We start from the raw sequence: 26,021 nt of genomic DNA, 5'->3' as shown, positions 1-26,021 counted from the left end.
ACTGCATCTGGAGTGAACTGGTTCTGTAGGAAGAAGTAGAAAGGGCGTCCTGAGACAGAGGGTGTGGAAATAGGAGAGATACAGATACAGCAGCCTTCTAACCCGTGCCTGGGCAGCGGAGACCCGAGGGGGAGGGTGGAAGAAGGCTTCAGTCCTCTCAAGAGCTGTGTGACTTCCCAGCAACTCTCCTCGGAACCCCTTGCTGCCCCACTGGAGGCCCTGAACTCCAGGGCTGGCCTGGTACTTTAGTGCTGTTTCTGCAGAGTCTACAGACCGTTGTTTCTCATTTCCAACCATACCTAATTTTCACAGAGTTGCTCTCTTTAATGTTTGGCCCAGACGTGCACAGTCATCATTTTGCTCCTGACTAGACCCAGATGGGGGAAGAATGCCTGCGACTTGAATTAGGTTCCTTCCTGTGAGTGAGGCTTGGGATGAAGTGTGCACGGACCTCTTTTACCTTTGTTCCTGACAATGGAAGGGAGTTTTGAGCTAGTGAGTGGTAGGACCGGTCGGGTGGGTGTAAGTAAAGGTGAAAGAGGAGACTACATCGCTCGAGGACCTGACTGAGAGGCTCTGGGAACCAGGAATCCAGCTGTCCAGGTAGTTGGGGAAGGTCTCAACCCACTGGGTTGTAGTTTTACTTTTGAAACTACTCAGCAGCAATCTGGAAGTGTTCTTGGGACTTTTTAAAGTCTGCACTAAAGCCATTCTGGCAACAGTGTGGGAATCTTTGTGATGGGTAAAAGAACATGCTGTTTTCAGGTCTCCGAACTCCATGTAATGGAAGCAGTGCATGTTGTACGTTCTACCTAAGTGTCATTGCACTAGACTGGAATTTGCATTTCGGTATTGGACTCCTAACTCGCTGAAGTATTACTGTTACTGATTGCTGAGGCAGTTTGATCCAACAAGCATTTTATTTCTCATTTATGTGCAATACAAGGCACAATGGAGATATAAAAAGGAAGGACACAATCCCTGTTCCAAGGAGTTTAAGGTTTAGTGGAAACTATAATAAAAGAATAGCTCTGGGGAAGGCTTGCGTGGTAGGCCAAGAGCTGTAATGTAAGTATAAAGTATTATTTGTCAATAGGAGAGGAAGGAAGAGAGTCAACTGGGACAAGAGTGGGTGGACTCTGGCTGGGGGTCAGTTTGAAACTGTTGGAAGCCACAGCGACAAGGCAGACTTCGGAGCTCCTTTGAAAGATGGGGTCTGGGAGTGTGTCCCACCTTGGAAGTAGAATTAAGGCTCCATCTTCAGTGATGCAGTGGAAGGGCTGAAACCAGCAGCAGAAGTCTTTGTCTGTGGGCCTGGACCTGCCGCTCTCTAGGGCACTGTGGGTTTTCCCTGGTTTCTGAACAGAAACATCAGAGACCCTATTGATGGCTGTTTGTTATCAAAGATGAAATCTGTTAGAAAATGACCTTGTCTCCCTTTCTGTGGTAATTTTCACCAGGTGGCATCTGTCCCTGCGCTCACTGACACTAATAGATGTGACACTAACCCCATGGGGTGCTTCCAGCAGAGCAGTACACTCCCCCGAAGGAGGGCTTCACCGTCAAGTTTCCGTATGCATGGCTGCGATAGTGCTCCCCTCTCTGGGGTGTTCAGATCAGACACCACAAAGTAATGTCCTCAAGAAGTAAAGTTCTTTCAACAGTGGATAATAAAGAGTTGTTCAGATACATTTGGTTATGGATCCTGCTCACCTTGTTAATATCTCTCAAAATGTGATGAAGGAAATGTTGGATCAGGGTTCATGTCATACCCGGTTGGTGTTTTTCAAGAGTGAGATTGTACACCCCTCTCACCCGGTTCTTGGCTTTACCTCTAGGATATATTACATCTGTCACATCTATCCTGACTGTTGTAGTCTTCGTGACTGTCACCCTAAATCTGTGACAATCTCTCACACAGTACGGACCACTCCTGAGTCCTTGGTAGCTTTACTTGTCCCCACTTCCCAGCCTCTGTGCTCCGTAAACACTGTGCATTGAGCAGCTGCAGCTCTGTGCAGTTCTTGGCCTGCGTGGCAGTCAGTGCTGTTGCTCTTAGAGTGAACATGTGAATGAGAGCGTTCTAGACACTGAGCGTTGAGAAAGAGGCCTGCCACGTCGGGCTCAGGCCTTAACCATGTCGATGGGTCACCTTGGTCGGAAACACAAAGATGGTGTGTCCTAGGGCAAGCTGATGCTCGAGGAAGAACACCACCTAAATGTAAACACAGAGTTGTCTCCGCAGGAAGCAGGAAGCCAGTCAATATATTCAAAACCAAATTGGAAACCCGGCCCTGCTTCTGACAGACCTCAGAATGGAGCTGTTTTCCCAGGAGTCTGCTCTTGGAGTTGCCTTGCTTAGCTTTGACTTTCCTCAGTCTTAAAGCAAAACCAAGAAGGCTATTTTTGTGTATGAAATTTCTTATTTATAAGAACAAATAGTTCTTAATAATAAATAAGTGAAGTCAGGTAGAAGAGTCAAGACTTTAACAGCCACATAAATATGTCTTTATAATAGACTAAGGAAAATCAGGAAGTAAGTACAGACTGCTCATGTTTTGAAAAAAAATTTAAAAGGTGGATTTGAATGAAAAAAATATGACTTGCTCTTAGATTTTTACCCAAAGTCAATTTGTTCTTATAATTTTCTTTGTTCACTTTAAGTGTTAGGCATAGCAAACCTGTTTCAAACACTACAAAACTTTCTGTGAAAAGAGCAAGAGCTTCTCATGCTGGCTTAAAAATGTGAATTTAAAGCCATCTAAGTGAAAATGAGAAGGTAGATTAGTAGAAAATGTAGGCTGTGTAAATACGAATAGATTCTAACTTGGGTTTTCAAAATTCCAATTATGGGTGTTCAAGTGCATTTAGACAAGCTGGGTTTGTTATTTCTGGAGTTAATAAGCAATTTCACAATGTACTATACATCACTTTTAAAGACATGATAAATTGTCCCTAATGGTATTGTGTGTATAAGCCGGAGCTCTTTCAGCATGCGTATAATTCTCAGGGTCGGGTGGTACACCTGAAAAGGCTCGGATTTTAATGGGGCCTTTTTAGCACTTTTACACCTCGATGTTCGGGATCACGCATGATTGATGACCTTAAATGTGCTGGCATGAGAGATATGTAGATGTTAATGCCCTTAAACCATTTGTTTTCCAGTCTGTGTAAAAGGCTCCTCTGTTTGGGGTAACACTTTATCCTTCTTAAGTAAACAGAAATAGGTTCTGGGGTTTTGCTTTTTAGCATTGTAAATCCAGCAGGAAAGAGACAAGCTAGAGGCTTTTAAGAGAAAACTAAAAACACCATGTTCCCATTTTATTAGAGCAACCCAAAGAAGTCAGAGACAGAGACAGAGAGAGAGGGAGGGTGGGGAGTTTCCTTCTTCTAAATAGCATTAAAATAACTTTCTTTTCCCCCAAGAACACTCTGAATCCTGTTTCCTCCGGCCCACCTTCTGCCTCACTGTTACTTACAGCCTAGGCTAGGAACTCTCCTTGGGGCCCCTCTTAGTCTTAAGCAGATGCAGGGTTGGCTCCCAGGTGGCCAGGGGGCTGCTCTCCCTCACTGTCTTAGAACAAGAGATTGGGGCTATAAATTGAACTTATGCTTCAAGCCTGGAGGTGTTGTATAATCCATTCCTGGAGGACTCCTCTTCCTCAGCCCCAGCCTTCAGTGCTTCAGGGGAGGCTGGGGCCTCTACTGGAGAGAGCTCCCCACTTGTGACTCAGAATGGAGACGCTGTGCTCACTAAGCAGGGTGGAGGGGATGACTTCTGCCGAAAGAACAGATTGTTTTAAGGTTTTGAGATCTCCTGATGATGCTGAGTTACATAGGGAGGAGAGAGCTGCCCTGGTCCCCAGTCAGTCTTTGCTGCAAAGCCCGTCCAGCCGCAGACGCTCCGCCCAGGCCTGCAGCCTCAGCTCACAGTCGCCCATCATCTTTCAAGAGGGACACCAGCATGATTCTGACAAACGCATTTTCACTTCTGTCTGCAATCTGAACTTGAAGGTCTCGAGAGTTGAAGGATGCATGCCTTTACCCATAGTTATTATCTGCTGCTAATTAGCACTAACCGTCCTTATGATCTTCCCAAGCTGACTTCCCGAAGCATCCATTTCATCTCCTTCCTCTCCAGCCTCGGCCACACTAAATGGAATATGGGATGTTCTGGTAGCACAGGAGGTGTGCCCCTGAGTAATCTAGAAGGAGACACTGAGGGGAAATATTTGAGACCAGTCCTGTGTCCCGGCTCCTGAGATAGTGTTGTGAGTCCTGGGGTGATGTAGCCATCGGTGACTCGTTTGACTAGAGACTTGTGGCACTTATGAAAAGCCTTTCTTTTTATTAATACATTCACTTTTTTTATCCTTTAAAAGGTTGTTCTTGTGAGGGCAAAAAAATCAGGATAAGTCACGAGTATGTTAGCAAAAGTCCTAGACACAGTGTGGGGGTCACTGAGCAGCGCAGGCCCGAGGCTTTCACCACAGCTGCTGCTGTCTCAGCTCGAGTCAGCAGTTTTCTGACACTTTCCACCTAATAATCCCCAATGATTTCTTATTGAATTTCACTTACTATTTATCATAGTGACTATTTTATAACAAAGGCTGAATGTGTTTTTATTTGGATGTGAATACTTGTGTGTGTGTGTGTGTCTGTGTGTGTATGTCTGTGTGTCTGTGTGTGTTTGTGTGTGTGTGTGTCTGTGTGTGTTTGTGTGTGTGTGTGTTGTGTGTGTGTGTGTGTTTGTGTGTTTGTGTGTGTGAAAGCACATCAGCCACCACCACACATGGAAACATTGTATTACAAGTATCTTGGGCAATGCAAAGGAAACACTTTGCAAGGATACAAATCATCTGACAGGCCGGGTGGTGGTGGCGCCGCCTTTAATCCTAGCACTCGGGAGGCAGAGGCAGGCGGATCTCTGTGAGTTCGAGGCCAGCCTGGGCTACAGAGTGAGTTCCAGGAAAGGCGCAAAGCTACACAGAGAAACCCTGTCTCTGAAAAAAAAAAAAATCATCTGACAGAGCCAGGAAGGCCTAAAACTCGCCCTCATGTTTACTAAGGAGAAATCAGAGGCCTAGCCTAAGGACAGATAGATGATGGCCAAATGAAACTAGACCTGAGTCCCCAGCAGGTCCTAATATCCATCACCTGTCCCAGTACCTACTGGGAACATATTCTGACCTTTGTTTTCAGATGTGCTTTCCATCTTCATATATACAGATGAAGGTGTAGTTTGAGAATTTTATTAAGTATATGTGTGTAAAAATTTGCACAAATGGGACCACAAATACCTTTACCATGAAATTTCACTTCCGAATGTTTTGCTTTGTTCAGGCTGTTATGGTGTGTAACCACTTACAATTTAATTGCAGTACAGCTAACTGAAATATTCATCTGCTAATAGCTAATTAATTAAGCTTATCTAATGTTTATTATCACAATTTTCTCCCAGACAGTTGGTCCTCATTAAATACCTGTTGATACAATCTTCTCTCCTGAGCAGGTTTCTGAAATGGCAGGTTTTGAGTCACTTGGGGTGGTTTAATTTGTTTTGTATGTGTGTGTGCAAATTCCTGCTCTCCAGCCCTAGGCAGAACCCTGGAATAGACCTTGGAACTCTACATTTTAACTGGACAAGTGCTGCATTCATATCAGTTAAGAACTGTTATCTATTGGAGAAATTATTTTGGCCACTCCACGTAGTTAAAAGGATATTTATTTAATGGCCTAACTCACAAATTAAGTGAAAGGTAGGTCGCGGGGTCTGGGGAAGGTGTATCGCAGTCCAGCGGTGTTCTCCGGAGCTCTGCACAGTCCACCTTCACCGTTCAGCGTCCCGGCACAGAGAGAACGCACAGAGAGAACGCTGGCCCATCCAGCTCTCGGGTCTCCAGGCCTCTCCTGGCCCCGCCTCATAGGCGTGACAGTTGCCAGAGTCTCAGTGGGGGTTGGAACTTCCAGATCCAAGCTGGAATGGCTACCCACTACAGTTATCTAAATGAATAAGCTTGAAATTATAATTGATTATTAATATGGATTAATAATCCTTCAGAGGATCAGTCCAGTTAAGAAACTAGAAATACTAGCTGGATGTGCTAATGTATACCTGTAATCCAAGACTGGAAAAGCTGAAATGGAATGAGTGTAAGTTCAAGAACAGCTTGAGGTGCACAGTGAGACCCTGAGGAAGGAAGGAAGGGGGGGGAGGGAAGGAGGGAGGAAGTTCTATAAATGTTATCCCCAGATATTTTTGAAGTTACTGTGTAAATTCAATAAACCTTCCTTGCTCCTCACATAACAATTGGTTTTGGTTTTAATAATTTTTAATTCTTTGGGGCTGGAAAAAATGGCTCAGCAGTTAAGAGCACTTGGTACTCTTCCAGAGGACCTGGCTTTGCTTCCCAGCACCCAGATGGCAGCTCACAACTATCTTGTAACTCTAGTTCCAGAGAATCCAGATCCTCTACTGGCCTCTGTGGGCACCAGAAATACATGCCGTGCACATATACACATGCAAGCCAACAGCCATACACATAAAACAAACAATGGAAATAAATAAAAGAGCTAATGAGCTTTCTCCTTTCCCCTTAACCAAATTCTCCCACCACCTGGTTAGGGCTTGTCTGTATAGATGGTGCTTATGCTTGATATTTCTACCCTATATTTCTATGCTTTAATGAACTGGATAAGTGCCACATTCACACTGATTAAGAACTGTTACTGAAATATAGACTTGAAGTCATATTAGATTATTAATAAAATATCTTCAGTGGATCAGTCCAGTTAGGAAACAAGATGCCAGCTGGGTGTGGTAATACACACCTGTAATCCCAGACTGGTGAAGCTGAAATGGAATAAGTGTGAGCTATTTATATGTGAAACTATATATACACAGTACATCTGTATGTACATATATATGTCTAAACATACAATGACCAAATGAATGAATTCCCTACATGAGACCTAGACTCTAATAGACAGACAAAAAATCAATAAGATGTAATATAAGATGTGCTACTGATATGCACTGTCTTAGTCAGGGTCTCTGTTGCTGCAGTGAAACACCAGGACCAAAGAGCAAGTTGGGGAGGAAAGCGTTTGTTTGGCTCATCACACTTCAGCATTGCTGTTCATCACTGAAGGAAGTCAGGACAGGAACTCAGACAGGGAAGGAACCTGGAGGCAGGAGCTGATGCAGAGGCCATGGAGGGAGCTCCTTACAGGCTTACTTCCCATGGCTTGCTCAGCCTGCTTTCTTATAGAACCCAGGACCAGCAGCCCAGGGATGGCCCCACCTGTCAAGGGCTAGGTTCTCCCCCATTGATCAATACTAGGCATTTTCTTTATTTTTGGTATTTATACATACTAGAGTAAATTTCTATGGATTATAATATTTACATAGGTATTAGAGGATTAATATTGTAGTTTTGTTCAATGTTTGATTAAGTTTTTGGATCCTCTCAGTAAAATACAGAGTTACCATTCAAAAATGCAAGAGCCAGCCAGGTGTGATGGCTCATAGTTGTAATCCCAGCACTTCAGTGGCTGGGACAGGAGAGTAGCTGTGAATTCAAGGCCAGTCTGTGCTACATAATGAGACTTTTTCTCAAAAACAAAGCAAAACAGGCTGACTTTAGCATATATTATTCATTTTATATATATAGACTAAGATTTACTTAGCCATTTTTTTTTCATTTTAAATTGGGCCTTTGAAGAATGCTGAATCAAGTCTTTATCATTAAAACCAAACTGTCTTCTAAAAGTTGTTGTCAACTTCCTGGACACTGATTGGCTCTCATTTGCAGGCTTGCAGTGGCCACTTGAAGTTCTGGTTCATTCTTTCTGTATGGGGCTTCAACCTGGGCCTGGGCCGTGCTTAGCAAACACTCTGCCACTGAGCTATAGCCCCAGCCTGGACCGTCTCTACCTGGGCTTTAGTATTGGTACCTTCATGTTACTCTCTGAAAATATGTGAAAATATTGTTCTGTACTATTTTCTTGTTAAAATTTTTAATAGTTAGGAAATGCATGCAATTCCATATCGTGTATGGTTAGCCACTGCTGACCCTTCAGGGTCTATCCTCCTAGGTGTTCTTCACTGTATTATATGGCCACATCTTCATGTGCTAGCACTAGTCAAGTTTCTCTTTGGGGCTACCCAGCTCTACCAGCCTTTTTTGGTGGTCCTGACTAAGAGTTGACCCACTGGCTCCTTCACATCTTTCGATTTCCAGTTATTCACATTATGCTGAACAATTCTGTGTTGTTGACCTAATAGACATCACTCTCTAGGCTCGTGCCAAGTGAATGGCTTCTGAGGTAGCAGGTGAGATTGTCTCAACTGAGATCCCTTGGGTCTTTGTCTGTTGGCTCTCATCTTGGCTACAGACCTTGCCTGCTCAGCACAGCCCTCAACCCCATGTGGGATGTGTGCCAGGGTTCACCTCTCTCCCTGGGGAACAGTGTAGGACCTTCTCTTGTTACCAGGCCCAGTAGGGGGCATCTTCAGATTTTCATAGAAAATTTTGTTTGCTCTCATACCCCCTTCATCCTCTCATTGCCTGTTTTACTACCAAAAGTTCCTGAGAGGGGAGCTGGCTTTTAACTGAAGGGCTGCCTCTAGTGTCCCATCTTAGACTCTTAAGGAAAGGAGCGTTTGAAACAAAGGACCTTCTGCCCAGTTAGACCTCCCTTAGGAAGAGCTTCCTCCCTTGGGGACCCTTCAAAGCCAAGACGGAGCCGTGAAAACACTCTGATTTGGGCAAATGCTTATTTGATGTGGGGAAATTGTTACTTGAAAGTGAGGATGGACAACAGCCGTTTAGGATGAAGTCTATTTAGCTTCCACTCCAGTTTCAGGGATGGCTTAAACAGCACTGTGCTGAGCTTGCTAGGTGCCCGGTGGCTGCAGGTGGTGAGCTTACACACTGCCTTTACCTGGATACTTCTCTGGTTTGCAGGTGGAGATGTAGCTACTCCCCATGTGATACCATACACATGAGCTGAGTCCCACAAGCACACTGTATGTGGTTCTGAGTCCTTCTGTGTGGTACCACACACAATTGTGTGACTCCTAGATACTGTTGTGTAAAGACAGTTTTCTGTTTTTTCCAAAATACCATTTCACACTATTACAAGTGGGGCTCGGGTAAGAAGGACCAGAGTGTATTAGGAAACACATTAATTGTGCCTAAATGGATTTGCTTTTTCTTGAAATGCCCACTTCCTTCCCAGTTGATCAAAGGATGACGGTTCCAGGGAGCCTTTCTTCTGACAGACTTGATTATGTAGGAGTTCCTTCTAGAGAACTTGTTATTTTATAAACATATGCATATGCATAATATATTCTGCCCAACACTTCCATTTTCTGATCTGCACAGTATAACAGAGCATCCCATGGAGTCACAGAACAAAGAAAAATTTTCTCTGAAATCCTTTCCTTGAGCCAAATGTGCCCTTGGCTTCAGAAGGAAAACCCCTAGCCTGGACTGGGTCACCTCTCTGTCCCTCTGAAGGGGATGGTAGGTGGCAGTGGTATGCTCGACAGGGAAATAACACATTTGGAGGGACTGGAGCTTGAGGTGATTTTTCTGTTACAGAATCAGGTTTCCTTCCAGACATTTTCTCTGCTCCGTTGATTTAACTCCCTTGGTGACCCAGTGGTGTAGGTAGCACGGCTCCATATTTTACACAAGAAATTCAAAGCTCAGAGAATGTTAATGACTTGCTCTAACTGTACAGCTATGAAGTGGTAGATTTGAGATTTGAACTTCTGCTCATCTGAACCTTATGCCCTGAAATTTCTGCTTAGCAGAATAGACTCAGACTTTTAAGATGGACAGGTGAGAACCACTCTCCTCCATCTCGGGCTCCGTTCTTTTTAGCCAGCAGTCATTCCCCCACAAATTCTATTCATCATCAGTGATGGAGGCCCCCCTCTTCCCCCAATACCTAGAAAATGGAAAGTATTAAAATGACATTTGTAACAATACTAGGAGAGAGCGCAGGAAAAAGAAAACACCGTGTGTTGGAAAGCTGACAAGGGCGTAGGGTAGAGGAAGTGTTAGCCCTGTTTACTTCTAATGAGGTAAAATTCACACTGTATACAATTAACCATTTCAAAGTACTAACCAATGCTATTTGGTACAGTGTTTAATACCACTCTTATCTAGTTTCGAAACCTCAAACCCAAATGCTATGGCCATTAACAAGAAGTTCTTTTCTTGGCGGCTGCTCCCCTCTGTAAGGTGATCACCAGGTCTCTCTCCCCGTCCCTGTCGCCCTTACTCTCTGGATTTATCTGTTCTAAATACTTCCTACACGTGTGCACCTTTGAGACCTCCCATCTGCCCCCACTGCGTTTAGCAGAATGTTTTCAAGGTGTGTCCGTATTGCAGCTTGTATCAGCTCTTTATTGTTTGTGGCTGAGTGTGTTGGTTTGTAATCGAAGGCTCTGAGGCAGCGATGCCACTAACATGGGACAGTGTGACACCAGCCTCTTAGCCTCTCTGTAACCGTAAAGGTCAGGTGCACCATAGAAAGGAAATTCTGCAGGAAGCTCTTCAATAAAAGGCATGTGGCTTAACTCAGTTCAGGGATTCCTTGTCCCTTTGTGGAAACTTGTGCTCCGTGTACTGAAGTTTCACTCTTTAGCCGCCCTTCTGGTCTGTGAACAGAAAACACTTTGTTCTCCTCTTTCTTTCTTTCACATTCTGTGAGACACAGTCCCACATTCTGAAACACTGTGGCCTGTGGGCCTTATTGATGAAATGCCACGCCTTGGAGTTTGGTGAGTCGTGCCCATGCTGGTCTTTTCCTAGCTTAGTCGAGCTCAGTTGGGTGATAGTCTCTGAATCTTCTTAAACATTTGATTGTCCTCATGATAACTGAAAGGCTGCAGACATCCTGCAGTGTGTAAGACCCTCTCCCCACACAGACACCTTTAGACCTATATAAACTCTCAGGTGCCCTGCAGTACTTATAGAGATAAAAATGTGTAGGCATTGTGTAAGTAAACACCCTGTTTATATCTAAACATAGTTTTCCCCATGAGCATTGAATAGTTTGTATAGTTTTAATATATACTGATTTTTCCACATGCACAAAATCAGTCTGTGTGATGAAAGAGTGATTAACTTTTGAAAGATCAATGGGATATAACTGCAGTGACAAGTTAACCTGTAGATCCTGTTCTCTCTCTCTCTCTCTCTCCTCTCTCCCTTCCTCCCTCCCTCTCATGTGTGTGCATGTGCGTGTGTGTGTGCGTGTGCGTGTGTATGTGTGTGTATAATACATCTAGCAAAAAAAAACAACTTTTATCCTCCTACCATTAGCAAAGGCATTCTTTGCTCTATCCCTGAAGGACCCTGATTGACAGGCTTCCCATAGGTGTTTGTCTCAACGGGTGTTCTCTTCCCCCCCCAACCCCCATGTACCATGGGATGTTGCTGGACAGTTCAGCAGGGTTCAAGTGTTTGCACACCATGCTTTCAAGGCTTTGTCTCAAGAACTAAAAAGCAGCACCTATGAGCACAGCCCAGTGGTCAGGAGTAGTTGCATTACCACGTGACCATCAGGACCTCAGGAGGAGGAACTGGCCGAGAGGTGCTTGTGATGTTTGCATGTCTCTGCTCGAGTATTGAAACACGTGTGTCCCCTGTGTACTGACTTCATATTTGGATTCAAGCATATGCCTAAGGGTATGTATTAGTATAACCCTACCCATATATTGACACATGGAAGCACATTTTGTTTTATTATAAATTATTTTCTGGAGTTTTTTATATTACAACCAGAATATTATATAAACTTTTTAAACCATGGGTGTCTATAGATTATATCGGCTTGTATTTCATTTCAGTGTAGTCACAGAACTTTGAGAATTCCTTCTTATTGAAAGGGGTCCACGCTGCAGAGATCTACTTTATAACTGTGAAGCATCATCCATTACAGACGGTAGGTCCTAGAAAGTCATAGAACTTATGTGCTAGGAAGAGGGGCTTGAATTTATTGAGTCTTCCCTATGTACTAGGGACTGTGCTCAGCCCTAGACATGAGCCTTGCTGCGAGCTGCACCTGACGCCTCCGCGGAAATCGTGGAATGCCCATTTGTCACCTGAAAGCTACTCTCCTCATTTCAGCATGTTGGAGACCCTTGCTCACACTTCAGACCACCCTCCTCCCGCATATGACTATGAAGTGGGATCCCACACCGCCTGTTGGAGGATCATACAAGCAGGAAGAAAATGTGTGGCACAACACCACAGGGTTCCAGGGACCCCAAAAGGAAGTCACAGGGTTGGAGGAAGCATGAAGAGGAAAAGGACATTGCGGCAGAAAGAAAGGTCCCCACCCAGAGAAGCCCCAGGTTGTCACATGGCTGTGGCCCAGCATTGCGGCACTCTAAGTCTTTCCCGTCTCATCCCTGCTCGTGAGTCTCAGTTCTTCTCTCACCCGCGGATGTGAGCGTGATGTTTGTCAGTTACGTCATTTGAATAGCCTCATCAAATTGACACAAAGCTAGAAATTCAAAAGGAAAAAAAGTGCTCAGACTGACTCCAGAATATGCCATCAATTAGCAGAAGAAAAACAAATCACAGTTAACTCAGAAATAAAAAATGGTCGTTCTCCCAGTCAGGCTTCCCTTTTTGGTGGTACATTCTTTTTTTCCAAACTGATGGGGCTTTCTTCCCTGTCTGTTGGAGGTAATTAATGCAAGTTTGTCCACTTAAGCAATTGTGCTGGGCCTTTGCTCTCCCTGCTCAGCCTTCATCTCTCCTCCGTCTCTCTCTGTTGGTGAGAGAAGGCTTCTGTGGCCTGTGTACAGCAATCGACTGGTGGAGCAGCAACATTTTCCTTGCCTGCGGCAAGACCACTTCGGTTCAAGGCCGAGAGAGTAGACTAGTCCTACAGAGACCCTCCAGGTGACTCATCTCTTTTGAGATACTGATTGTCCATTTTTTGGTCAGTGTTGTAGCAGCGGTGTGTGTTGCCCTGAAGGCACCCCCTCATCTGGGGCTGACTACAGTGTGCTGTGCTGTCCAGTTCTCACTTTGGATTGTGCCTCAAGTCTTAAGCCATTTGATAATACAGATGCTTTCTTTCTCTCCAAGATTATCAACATCCTTCCATCCCCAGCCTGCTAACTCTCTTCTCTGTCTCTGTCTTTCTATCTCCCTCTCTCTGTCTTTCTCTCTCCTCCTCCTACAGCCCCCCCCCACACACACCATAATTTTTTTTAATTAAATATGTGTGGAGAATCCACCACTTTTTTTTTTCAAATTTATGTCCTTGTGACCAGGTAGTTTGGCAAGCCGTTTGTCTTCATCACTCAACATCTCCATTAGGCAAGCTGTTTAAAAACCTCCTGTGTAATTATCTTTTTTGACTCTCACTTTTCCACATTCTTTTTCTTTATTACAAACTTTCTTAGGACTTTTTTATATCCCTGCCATGTTCCAAAAGGCATTGAAGCCTTCTAATGCTGCTTTGTCTACTTTTCATTAAGTTGCCATCAACTCAGTCCCTGCCCATTGTCTCCTTCACAGTCTAACTGCTTGTTTATGCAAGTGAACCCTAGATTGCATGGTCACAATTTGTTCTGGTCATCCTTCGCCTTTCAAATAGGCAAGCTGAGAAACATCAGCACAGATGAAGCTAAGTCTAGACATGTCTTAAGGACACTTGCTAGCTTCTGGCTTCTTGTCATTTGTGACTACAAAGACCGGAAACATGGGGCCGGAAGTACCTGCCTACCTGGTATGCACAGGCTAATCACTCCGCATGAATAAAGAAGGCTGTCCCTGGAGAGATGGCTTAGCAACTGAAGAGTGATGACTGCTCTCTCAGGGGACCTGGCTTCAGTTCCCAGCACTCGTATTGGTTGGCTGATAGCAGTTCATAACTCCAGTTCCACAGAATCTGATACCCTCTTCTGACCTCTGAAGGTATCCACACACAGGTGGCCAACACTCAAATGGATACAGGCATACAAATTTTTAATATTTTTAGAGGAAAATGGGGGCACAGTTTCTACTTTCAAGCAGCTTGCACTTTGGTTTGTATACATGATCTTATTAAATATGATAGAATGCTTAGAAGATTCAGGGGAAAGATGAAGTCCATTGGTCCAGTGCTTGTCTGAAATATAGGAGGTCCTAGATTCACTCCTCGAGAGAGGAGAGGAGGGGACACAAGAAGAGAGGAGTCATTTTGTGAGTGGCATACTTGAAGGAATCTGTGGCAGACATGACATTTTATCTGAACTGAACAGTGAGTAGACTCATGAAGTGGTAGACCGTTAGTGCTTTTTGCAGAAAGTCTCGTAGGCAGAGACAGGCTCAGAGATAGCTAAATTCAATATGACCAGAAAATTCTCTTTCAGAACTGAGCCCTATTCCCCGGGAGATGGGTGGTAGTATCTGGATACTTTGGAGAGTTATCACATCTAGTAGAGAAGAGTTTGCTACTGACATTTGTTTAGGGTCCAGGAATACTGATGACTGTCCCTCTGTGCGCAAAACAAAGTCTTCTGCACGAACTGTAAAAGCGTATTGAGCCTAAAACATCCATAGACAAAAAAGTTGAAAAATGTTGAATTGGATTCTAATCCAATGTAGATGCCAAGGAAGATTGTCAGGGAGGTTAGGGGCTGAGGGGTGGTGGAGAGCCTACAGTACTATGTAAAAGCAAATTCTAGACACTTGTAAATGCTAGCTTACAGGTAAATCTTTCCTGGTAAGAATGACCAGGGCACTGTTCTAGGAAGATTATGTGATAAAGATGTAGCCATAGCTATAAAGGCAGAGAGATAATTCCACTGGTCTGTACATCACCACTTATTTCAAAACACATTTGTTAACATTTGATGACTGGTCCAAAATAAGAAACAGAATAAAGGAAGACTCAAAACAAATTGGTATGTGCCCATCCCAGGAGACCTATTATTATTATTGTTATTATTATCATTATCATTATTATTATTATTGGTTTTTTTTTTTTTTCAAGACAGGGTTTCTCTATGTAGCTTTGCACCTTTCCTGGAACTCACTCTGTAGTCCATGCTGGCCTTGAACTCACAGAGATCCGCCTGCCTCAGCCTCCCAAGTGCTGAGATTAAAGGCGTGTGCCACCACCACCCAGCATCCAGGAGACCTCTTAATTTGGTTTGCATTTGATGCCTGCTGACTTTAAGGTGCTGCTGAGACCAGGGGACAACACTTGGCCTAGGTTAATGGCTCAAGTATAGAAGTGTGATGATATTAAAACCAAAACAGTGAATGAGGCTCTCAAAGAAAACCTGGAAAATGTAGGAAGAAACACATGGTGAGAGCAGAGATGGCTAGTGGCGTTCAGACATCCCCACAGGTGGAGGTAAGGTGGTGACACCCTCAGTGAAGAAAGATCTGCAGGGCAGAGGTCTGTCTCTCCCAGCAGCCTCTGCATAGATTCCTTTGCACATGGATGGTTGTCCGCATCAAAGCCAAGCACTTTTCACGATGCTTCTCTCTATAGAATGATGATGCTTTGTGTCTGGGAGGGTTTTGCAGAACAAGAATATTGAACAAACTCATGTGTTTGCTATTTTAATACCAAAAATTTATATAAGGGTACAAATTGTGATTAATGTTGTTATCTATAACTATCATAATTGTTTTTGTTTGCTTCTGTCTCTGAGCAGTGTGTTGAAGGCAGGTTAGGGGCATCCTATCTACTAAATACATTACAGAATCTGTCATAGATCGCCTCTTGTTCTTTGGTTCATTGTTACATACAGGATTTACCCCAAACTAAATGCTAGAGCCTATTCTTTTATCTCAAACTAAAGGGGAAAAAGCAACCAATCAATATTCACAGCAAAATTAATAAAAAGATTCCAGACTTGGTGGTACATATCACCAAGAAGGCTGAGGCAGGAGGATCTTAGTTTGAGACTAGTCTAAGCTATGTAAATTACTAGTCTCTGTCAATAAATAAATGACTGATTGAATGAATAATAGGAAGACAGGAAAGGTTTATTCAGATTTATTTTTGTGGATATAGAATTCATGATAAATTACATAATAAATGTGATGAAACTGTAATCTGAATCTTAAAAGGTCTAATTAATTAAAAAACAAAAAAAACCTGGAGCCAGATATTGGGGTGAAAGCTGAAAGATCAGAGAAACAGAACAAGCCAGCCATGTTCTTACCTCTGTGAAATCCTCAACCTCAAGAGAGCGAGATCCTGTTTCCTCATGCCTTATATACCTTTCTGTGTCCTGCCATCGTACTTCCTGGGATTAAAGCTGTGTGCCACCACTGTCTGGCTCTGTTTCCAGTGTGGCCTTAAATTTAGAGATCTAGACGAATCTCTGCCTCCCAGATGATAGGACTAAGGGTGTGTACCACTACTATCTGGCCTCTGTGTCTAATCTAGTGGCTGGCTCTGTCCTCTGATCCTCAGATAAGTTTATTAGGGTACAGAATATATCACCACATGAAGCAACTTAGCTTTCTTAATTTCTCAGAAGTTTCACGTGTCATGTTACAGGTTAACCTTGACCAGAAGATGTGTTCAGTGTTAAAAAAGACCTGGAAGCCTTTTCAGCACTTCCTGTGAGAACATTTGAAATTGTTTGTGCCTACTTTTATTTTGTTTTACTTTTTTGCTCCAAAAGCATCAGAAGATGTCTTCAGACTCATCTCTTTGGGTGCTGTGGTTTTTGTTTGTTTGTTTGTTTGTTTGTTTTTTTGTTTTGTTTTGTGTGTGTGTGTGTGTGTGTGTGTGTGTGTGTGTGTGTGTGTGTGTTCATATTCCTCCTCAAGGGTGTGGACATGAGGGGCCACTCTGCAAGGGGATGGTCCTCAGCTTTTCCCTTGTCCTTTGTGCTGTGTCAGATTTTTGGTGCTTCTTTCTAGACTTCCATATAGCAGCAAAAAATCATGATTAGGACTTTCCATAGGAGTCTCATTTCTTAGCATCTGACTTGTCAGGAGAAATGAAATTAAACGTACGGTAAAATTATCACTGTATACCTGCTCCTTTATTTCTGTGCTGTGTGGCACATATTACAGAAAGGTACATAATATAGTTGACTCAAAGATCCAAGTAAACAGATGTAAATCTGAAGGTGAGGAATAAGAAGTAAATGGTAAAATGGTAACACTGCAAACACCTTGCATGGACTTGTTTTTTGAGCTCTGTAAAAACAGTTTACTTGACACATAATGCTTTGGAATTAATCAGCTATGCAAGCATGTTTGGGGGAAGGACCCTTCATGGTCTCTACATATGTGAATCAAAGATGGGATTTATTTGAATTACCCTGTAGCCTTCATTGTTGAAGTCAGAATTAGTCCTTTGTTTGGCGAAGCATTAGCAGCAATCCTTCGTTGCCGAGAAGGTCTGATTGCTGGCAAAGCATTCTCAGAGCATTGTGCTATTTACCTAAGGGTTTTATTCAGGCAACTCTCTCAACAGCTGGGCTGATTATTGAAAATGCCTCATAGTAGCTTCTAGCCTAGGCTGATCGATATCGGTGCAAAGCTTTACGTGGGAGGGAGCTATTTAAACATTGAGAGCCCCGGGGATAAAAGAGAATGAAAAAATAATGCTGGACAAATGTGCTGAAATGCTCAAAAGAAGAGAGACAGATCTTGTCTTGGTACAGGGAAATTCCTAAACAAAGTAGAGAATATGTGAGTTTATCTCTTTAATGACATCCTAAAAATTACCCAACTTGTAGAAACACTCCAGATTTTAGTTATTTTCGCTTGAAGTAACATACTAACTGCAGAATGAGACGAGAAAGGCTAATTAAAAACCCAAAGCCCTATTGTATTTTCATTACAATGTAATTTGTTACATAAAACCCATGAAGCCTTTTCTAGTGACGCGGTGGAGAAAGATGACTTGATTCGTAGGTGGGTTGAGCCCCCAGCCCTCAAATCCTTTTCTTTCTCAGAGTTACTAGGAAAAATCCTAGTGTTAAGGTGTTACGCTGCAGCATCCATGTATAGAAAGAAGATCCGTTTCCTTCAACAGAGATCTAAAATAGAAATATTAGCTTCTCCTTCGATCTAAGAGCAAATTGGCTGGATTTCACTACTTCTTTCTTTTTTTAAACAGTTTACTAAAATAAATACAAACTGCAGTCATGACAGATTTTATCTTGTAGAAATATTGAGTGAAATTAGGACACTGAGAAAAAAAATTAGCATGGAAGAGCCTATTTCTTCCAGCCAACATGAGAGAACAGAGAAATGGTCCAAGAGGGAGGGGAAAGCCTTGTTTTTCAAAGTGGACGTCTGTGCGAGAAATCGCACATCTTGTTACATCCTTGATTTCTTACTCTTACTCTGTACTGAGCAACAGACAGAAGTTCAGAAACACAAAGGCAATCAATATGAAAACTGTGAAAGTCTCTTAATTAATCAGTGCACACAAACTCTCTGAGTAAGAGGATTTTACAAGCATTTCAATTAAGGCTTTCTCTTTTTATTACCAAATTTTACTGACAGTATAAAATGTATAATCAAAGTTGACAAAATAGAAAAAAGCAAATATTACTTAACTAGTGAGCTTTTAGACTTCCTGGAGCCTTTGATTTTTCCAGTGTTTATTCTTTCTGGTGGATGTCTTAGGAAACTCTAAGTATTCTGTAGCAGTATTGACTTCCAGCTGTTCCCAGTTGCAGGCTTTGAGGGTGTTTGTCTTTCCCTCGTCGGTGAGCCTCATCCCCCAGCAGTTCACCTCAGATCCAGAAGTTTCCTGACTTAGGCCCTGGTGAAGTTTCGCAGTGAGTTTGCCAGAAGCTACCCTGCCACTGAGTGAGTGAAGAACAAGAAGCCGACGCTTCCAGTCTATGAGCCCGAAGCAACCTAAACCAGCCGACTCGCTTCCTCCTCCTCCGCTTCCTCCCGCATGGACCCTGTGTCGCATAGAAGACACTTGCTGTCATTGAAAAGGCGTACACGAAATATGGGAGTCTGTGAAAAAGTGTCACCTGGGGCCCCGTGTCCTCCCTAGTCCCAGGGTGGCTCATGTTAGTTGTCTGCTTTGAAGACTAAAACGTAGACCAGGAGATACAATAGCATTTCACAATGCTCTGACTCATAGCAGTAGAAAAGCAATTCAACTCCTTTTGTAGCTTTTCTTCGCCAGGCAATTAGGACCAATCATTGCTTTCCACCATCTGCTGGAGACTTTGAAAAGTAATGACCCAAGGGCCTCTTGAAGTTAAAATTAAAAGATGAAATTATTTTTCTTAGCCAAAATTGAAGTTCACAGACTATGAGAATATCTCCTGAGTAGTTTATTTTTGAGTGCTTATTCCAAAATTCAACAGATGGAGCTGAGTGACAGAGTATTTGGTTGGACCCCTAGCAACACACACACACACACACACACACACACACACACACACACACACACACACAAAATCAGGATATTAAAGTATAAAGTATATCTGCATAAACACTACAGCAGAGGTGCTAAAGCCACATTAGGATGTTTTGTAAGCAGCAATATCTATCAGTCATTAAAATACTGTCTACCTAAGAAGCAGAAAATCTTCTCTGTCTCAGGAATGCAGTTTGAGAGTTGAAGAAAATAATCAGCAATCACTCTGAACCTGACCAAAGTCTTATTTTGCCTAAAGCTTCCCCATCCTCTCCTTGCCTGTCTTCCACTTCTGATGGAGAATGAGTAGACCCACATCTGGGGACTGTGGTGATATTGTGTCCCCAATATATTGTGCGCCCTAATAAATTTATCTGGGGTCAGAGAACAGAACAGCCACTAGATACAGAGGCCAGAAAATGATGGTACTCACACCTTTAATTCTAGCATTCCAGAGACAGAGATCCATCTGGACCTCTGAGTTCAAAGCCACACTGGAAACAGCCAGGCATGGTAACACATACCTTTAGTCCCAGGAAGTGATGGCAGGAAGCAGAAAGGTATATAAGGCGTGAGGACCAGGAACTAGAGCCTGGTTAAGCTTTTAGGCTTTTGAGCAGCAGTTCAGCTGAGATCCATTCTGGATGAGGACTCAAAGTCTGAGGAAACAGGATCAGCTGAGGAACTGGCAAGGTGAGGTAGCTGTGGCTTGTTCTGCTTCTCTGATCTTCCAGCATTCACCCCAATACCTGGCTCTGGGTTTGTTTTTATTAATAAGACCTTTTAAGATTCGTGCTACAGAAGACCAGGCTTTGCAGAGCCTGGAGGTGGGTAATGGGGTTCTTGGCACTCCAAGTAAGAAATAAACAATAAAAAACCCACCAGCTCCTCTAGATAAATATTTCAGAGGGTTGGGCAGCTCCACTTTGTAAATGACTTGGTTAGTAACTGAGGCTGTATAGATGCATGCTGTGGTAAAGGCCCAGTGCTGATTCCCAGAGAAACAAATAGCTAAAGCATTTTAGTATCACCCTATCACTACTGGGCAACTACTGAATTAGCTATCGTTTTATGCAAAGTGAGTCAGTAATCTCTTGTGGAGGAGAGAGCAGCAGCCCTGGGGATGGTCTGAATGCAAAACATCTTGGAGTCCTTCACAGTCTGGGGGGTCTAGAAAGATGCTGACAGATGTCCTGGGTGTCACTCGGTGTGCAGGGCTAGCTCTCTGTCCTGGCTGACAGTGAATCAGGCATAGTCTCACTTGGTGTGCAGGGCTAGCTCTCTCTCTAGACCAGTATAGAAAAGCAATCTCTTTTTCCAGGGCAATCATTCTAGAGGGGCCTGGGGAGCCACAGAAGCCATGGCTTCCCTCCTGTTGGGCAAGCGGTATCTGAACAGCCTTGCAGAGCTAGCTGTCGGTTGGGCACTTCAGGCTTTTTCTCTGATCATGTGCGCCGAAAGCCGAAAGCCGTTGCAACTCCCTTCAGTCCTGCAGGCTCCTGTGATCCCATGTATCTCACATCACCACCCAGTACTCCGTTCCACCAACGCCAAGCTTGATGCTAAGAGAAACAAATCAGAACAGCCACTCTCCTTATTTGCTGTAGAAAGGTTGAAAATGTCACCATGGTTCCAAAACTGGGGCATCTGGAAGGACTGCAGAGGCCAGAGAAAAGGACCTAGGGAAGATTTGCATGGGAGTATGATCTCCAGAGGACAGGTGACCTAAGGAACAGAAGTGGCAGTTCAGGTAGTAGCAGCATGGTCCCAAGCAGAAATTCCCACCAGTAGGCTGGGGAGATAGCTAGGTAAGTAAAAGGCTTGCTGTTTAACTGTGAAAACCTGGACCCTAGAACCCTTGTTTAAAAAAGCTTGTGTCTATACCAGGTGTGGGACACTTTCATTCAAGTTGTTGGTTAGGGGATCCCTTAAACACCCCAAAACCATACAGACTATTACCATTTCTCTTGGTTGCCACAAAAACCTATTGGTAAGACCCCTTCGCTGAAGATGCCACACACTTGGGTCACAGGACATGGAGAAATCAAGCTAATACTACCCTGGAAGCCTCTTCCCTGACTGGCTGTCTTTCATAGTACCTGAAGCTGTTACACAGGTTGCTGGGGGTAGAAAAGTCATCAACAGCCTGGTACAATAGTGTCACAAATGTTATGGGAATAAAAAACTACTTTCTCATTGGATTTAAGCTCACTCCACAAGATGGAATTTATGTCTGGTACTCTAAGCCTGGCCAAGAACCTTTGGGTGCCGAGGTCATGTGCCATTGGGCTCACAAAGCCCCACTTTTACCCAAGAAGCTGTTTATTAATAGTTGAAGGCCCCAGTGGTAAAGTTAGTTCTCCTCTGTGGTGTGGCCCCTGGTCAGTGGCCCACACTCCAGTAGGTGGCCCTCACCTGTGCAGCACTGATTTGTACTTAGTTGGTTATCAGTGAAGAAGAGGAAGAGGAAGTGGTAAAGGAAAGAAGAAGACATGAAATGAGAGGGACATATGGGAAGGTTTGAAGGAGTTGGAGGATGTGGTGTGTCTTATCAAAACACATTATATACATATATGAAATTCTCAGAGAATAAATAAAAATAGAGGGTTTTTGTTTTTGTTTTTCAACCAAGCAGGGTGGCATGCTTTTGTGATTCCCAACTCTGGGAATACTAACACAGGTTGAGCCCTAGGACTTTCTGCCCAGCAAGCCTAGCCTACTGGGCAAGTTCCAAGCCAATGAGAGATCCTGTCTCAGAAAACAAGATGGACGGTACCTGAGAAACAATATTAGAGATTGACCTCTGGCCTCTACAAATACACATATATACCTGTAAACATCTGCACAAGCATGCTTGCTCTCACAGACATGCAAAAGAAATTCCCAGAAGCTACTGATGATGGTCCTAGCCTCACTGCCAAGCCCCCACCTTACAAATAACACTCGTAAGTGGTTTTTCTGTATCCATCATCTGCTCCCGCCATCCCTCCAGACTCCCTCCTGTCCCCAGTCACTCGGGTGTGGTGCAGCACTGGTGAGCCAGACGTGCTGTCCTCTATGCTGCCCGAGGTGCCTGGTTCTACAGACTACACTTTTCTCGTCCACAGTGCCTGTTTATCTGTTGTGCACACCGTGGTGAGTATGCAGTTAGCTCCTGCTCTTGCACACAGATATAGGAGCTGGGTGTCTTCAGAACCAGGGCGCCACTGAGCAAAATCTGACATAGTACGCCATACTAATGCAGAAGAATTCTCAGCATTGCCCAAACTGGGCTTGGAGCACCAAGTTAACATTGTTGCAGGATTCATGAGCTTGTATGTGCCTAGTGCTTTTTATGTGAGCAGGCCTCTGTAGGCCTCTATTTCTATCAAATAAGCTTCGGGTCTTCCAATGGACATTGCACCTGGCCTCATTTTCAGAATGATCTAGGAACATTTCAAAAATAGTCTTTTTTCTTTTTTTTTCCCGTAATGGGAAAAATCCATGTGTTCTGTTATTATTAATAATATCTTCAAATAAATCATTGACTGGTTGCAATAGAAGATGCTTTCTGTCATTTGAGGTACTTCCTGGACAGAGTTTGAGTTATTCCTCTGTTGTGTCCACTCCATCCCTTCCGTTAGTGAGCCATCCAAGGCAGAATTGCTAAAGGGCCAACCGTGGAAGGGTGGGACAAATGTGAAGGATTTATGTTTCGAGGGTATAGCAGTGTTTATGGGCCTGGAGGACAGCTCAGCAGCACAGTGCTTGCTACAGAGCGTGAGGACTAAGTCAGAGCCCCAGAACTCATGTAAAAGCTGGGCACATGTCTAATACCCACTTGGGAAGTGCAGCTGAGATGATCCCTGATATTTATCAGCTAGCCAGTGTGGCCAGTTGGTGAGATTCAAGTTAAATGAGAGCAACTGTCTCAAAAAGTAAAATGGAGAGCAATTGAAAAACCCCCTAGTATTGACCTCCGGCCTCTGCAGGTATACTTACATGCACACGAACACATGTATACACGTACATATGTATACTCAAAAGTAGATTGTAGTAACATTTTATTTAAAAATTTAAAGAATTGATGATTTTTACGTTCTTTCATTCATGGATTTTTATTTTATATCCATAGAATTTCATATGTCTTCAGGTATATATGCATACTCAAACATGCCATATACATGCATGTGCTTCAAATGCCTACCATTTATGAAGCAGCATGTAGAAGAAGACTAATAAGACATCCCCTACTATGGAGAGGTTAGGGAACACAGCCAGACAGGCACTGTGCATACAGGACTAGGCACTCTGCTAGGCTCTGGGTATAGAGATAAAGGAGAAAACACACACGTGAAGATACGTGCCACAACAGTGGCCCAGGTAGTGAATCGACTTGAGGCCAAAGGAGGGTGAAGCATTGCCATCAGAGTTGATCATGGAAGGCTTCCAGGCAGCAGCAGCGGTGGAGCTGTATTGAAATACATTTTTCTGTACACCTAATTCTTAGAGCATGTTTTTTATTTCATTGATATTAAATTTTGAGGCACATAAATCAGTGATCATTTATGATTTTTTAATGTCTTCTGAATTTGTAAGTAAATCTTTAAAATTCCAGATCCACTCAAAATAATCCAAGACCATTTACTATGACTTAAAGTATTCATAAGGCAAGGTGATTATTACTCGAGAGACCATTGCACCAAGCCCAGAAGTGTGTTGACATAAGCCAGAAGTCCAGCTCCTTTGTTATATCTTACAAGTCTGTTAGGTTTGTTTTGTTATCTTTTTTTTTTTTTTTTTTTTTTTTTTTTTTTTTTTTTTTTTTTTTGCTGTGCTTGTTCTATGTTTAATACTTGAAAAACATAGAAATTTTGAAAAACAGATTATGAAATTCTCTTTCAGTGTCTCATATGCTACCAAAACCTTAGAAAATCCATAGAAAAGCACAGAAATGCTTTGCATGTTATTGTGCATACCTCCATCTTCCTAAAGTTGCATAACCAGCTGAATTAGGAAAATGCCTGTAAACATTGCATCTCTGTTGACATGAAACACGGCATAGCTGGAAAGAGAAGGATGCATGCACTTTTTCTTTCCCATTTGCTGTTTCAATAGTGTAAGTCGTGGTGGCAAATAAAAATACAATTGAATCTCAAGTGAATGGCCAGGAACACCATATATCTTATGAAATATGGCAGCATAATGAATAGGAAGTAAAAAAAAAAAAAAAAGTCCTGGCTTTCAAGTCCTGATGGTTGTGATGTGATTGAATCATAGTACATTCTGTTTGATGTCTCGGCTTTGCTATTCAGATGCACAACGGCAAAGTGTGTGCATCATCCTCTGCAGAGCACACTGGCAACCCAGCACCGCAAGAAACATACATAGAGTGTGTGTGTGTGTTCTGAGTGGAATTTACATAGGAAAATTTTAATTTTCCTAATTGCAACAGCTTCCCCCACACAGGGAAAACCATCAGTCAGGTACAAAAAAAACTGCTTAGGATTTGAAGGAATTTGACAATTTTGTTGTAGTTCCTAGCCTGGCAGGTGGTAATAATGCCTATGCCAGCACTGTCAAAATATGAAAATTAAAGTGACGATGGGTTTTAATGAAATCCATTTGACAAATATAATTAAGGTGTTTTAATATGAAGTCCTGTAATAAAGACTACCGGTGGACTCCCTGAGGTCCTGACTAATTGTGTAGATTGCTTTTAAGCTTTGAATAGTTTTATTGGATAATGAACTGTTAAGAAGTGTTAGATCTTTCTTAAGCAGAATTTGGTTTGAAAAAGAAGAGGAGAGACAGGCCTGAGGTGTGGCATTTTAAACATAATTAGAGGAGAGATTTAAGTTAACATCTTTGATCTTGCTGTCAGTTTTTGATTAGAGCTGTAAATGCTTTAATCAAGTGGAGTGTAGTCATTACATTCTAACTGTTTTTTAAACTGCGAAATTACTGAGACATTGACATCAATTTTAACACATTCTGAAAATTTGCAGCAGAATTAGGTTTCTCTACTAAGTGTTTGCAATAGAATATCAGATTATACTGGTACAATGACAAAATTATACTCTACTACGGAATAGTTTTGTTTCCCTCTCATTTAGTGGAGCAACAAAACACTACAGTCATTTGGCATTTGTTGGTCTTCATAGGAATGTATGCATTCATATACACTCCCGTGAACCTGTTCTGTTAAAAATGCATTCGTAAGAAAATGACCTCAAAGTATTCAATAAATGTTCTTAACCTCCACTTTTCAAAGAATCATTGTTTGCCTATTAGCACACAGGTCATCACCTGATGTCATGTTTGGTTTCTATTCCCATGCCTGCTTCATAATAAGAACTCAGTTAATATTTTTTTCAATGAATGGGGGATCAGTTTACCATACCTAAGTAGATACACTGCTTAACTTCTTTCCCAGAATTCAATAAGGTCGTACATAAGTGAGCTGTGAGGGAAAAGTGCATTCCTTCCCTCCCTGCCACCTGTTTCAACCCCGTCCTCATTATAGGGCATACCCGGCCACATAGCTGGTATCTCCAGCAAGCTTCAGATAGCCTCGCTAACACGGTGAGTCTAGACCATGCTCTGGTAGAAGCTGGCCTCTCAGGATTTCACCTACCATTGCAAAATGA

General features: G+C 42.9%; 1 protein-coding gene across 8 annotated transcripts in view; it reads left to right on the top strand.

Annotated features, from left to right (window-relative positions):
• The window catches only part of Vti1a (vesicle transport through interaction with t-SNAREs 1A), a 318,865-nt gene that overhangs the window by 149,486 nt on the left and 143,358 nt on the right, over positions 1–26,021 (top strand). The window contains exon 7 of one of the 8 annotated variants that reach the window (XM_037206063.1): positions 12,150–12,651. The exons of the other annotated variants lie outside the window; for them this stretch is intronic. Within the exon in view, the coding sequence (XP_037061958.1) occupies positions 12,150–12,322 (173 nt within the window). The 3' untranslated portion in view covers positions 12,323–12,651. Of the gene's footprint in view, positions 1–12,149; positions 12,652–26,021 lie in introns of those variants that run through there. 8 annotated transcript variants of the gene reach the window in all.

This window comes from Peromyscus leucopus, chromosome 1 (assembly GCF_004664715.2).
Source record: "Peromyscus leucopus breed LL Stock chromosome 1, UCI_PerLeu_2.1, whole genome shotgun sequence".
In the NCBI taxonomy this organism is placed as follows: domain Eukaryota; kingdom Metazoa; phylum Chordata; class Mammalia; order Rodentia; family Cricetidae; genus Peromyscus; species Peromyscus leucopus.
The sequence above is the reverse complement of the archived record's forward strand: the minus strand, read 5'-3'. Positions and strand labels throughout refer to the sequence as shown.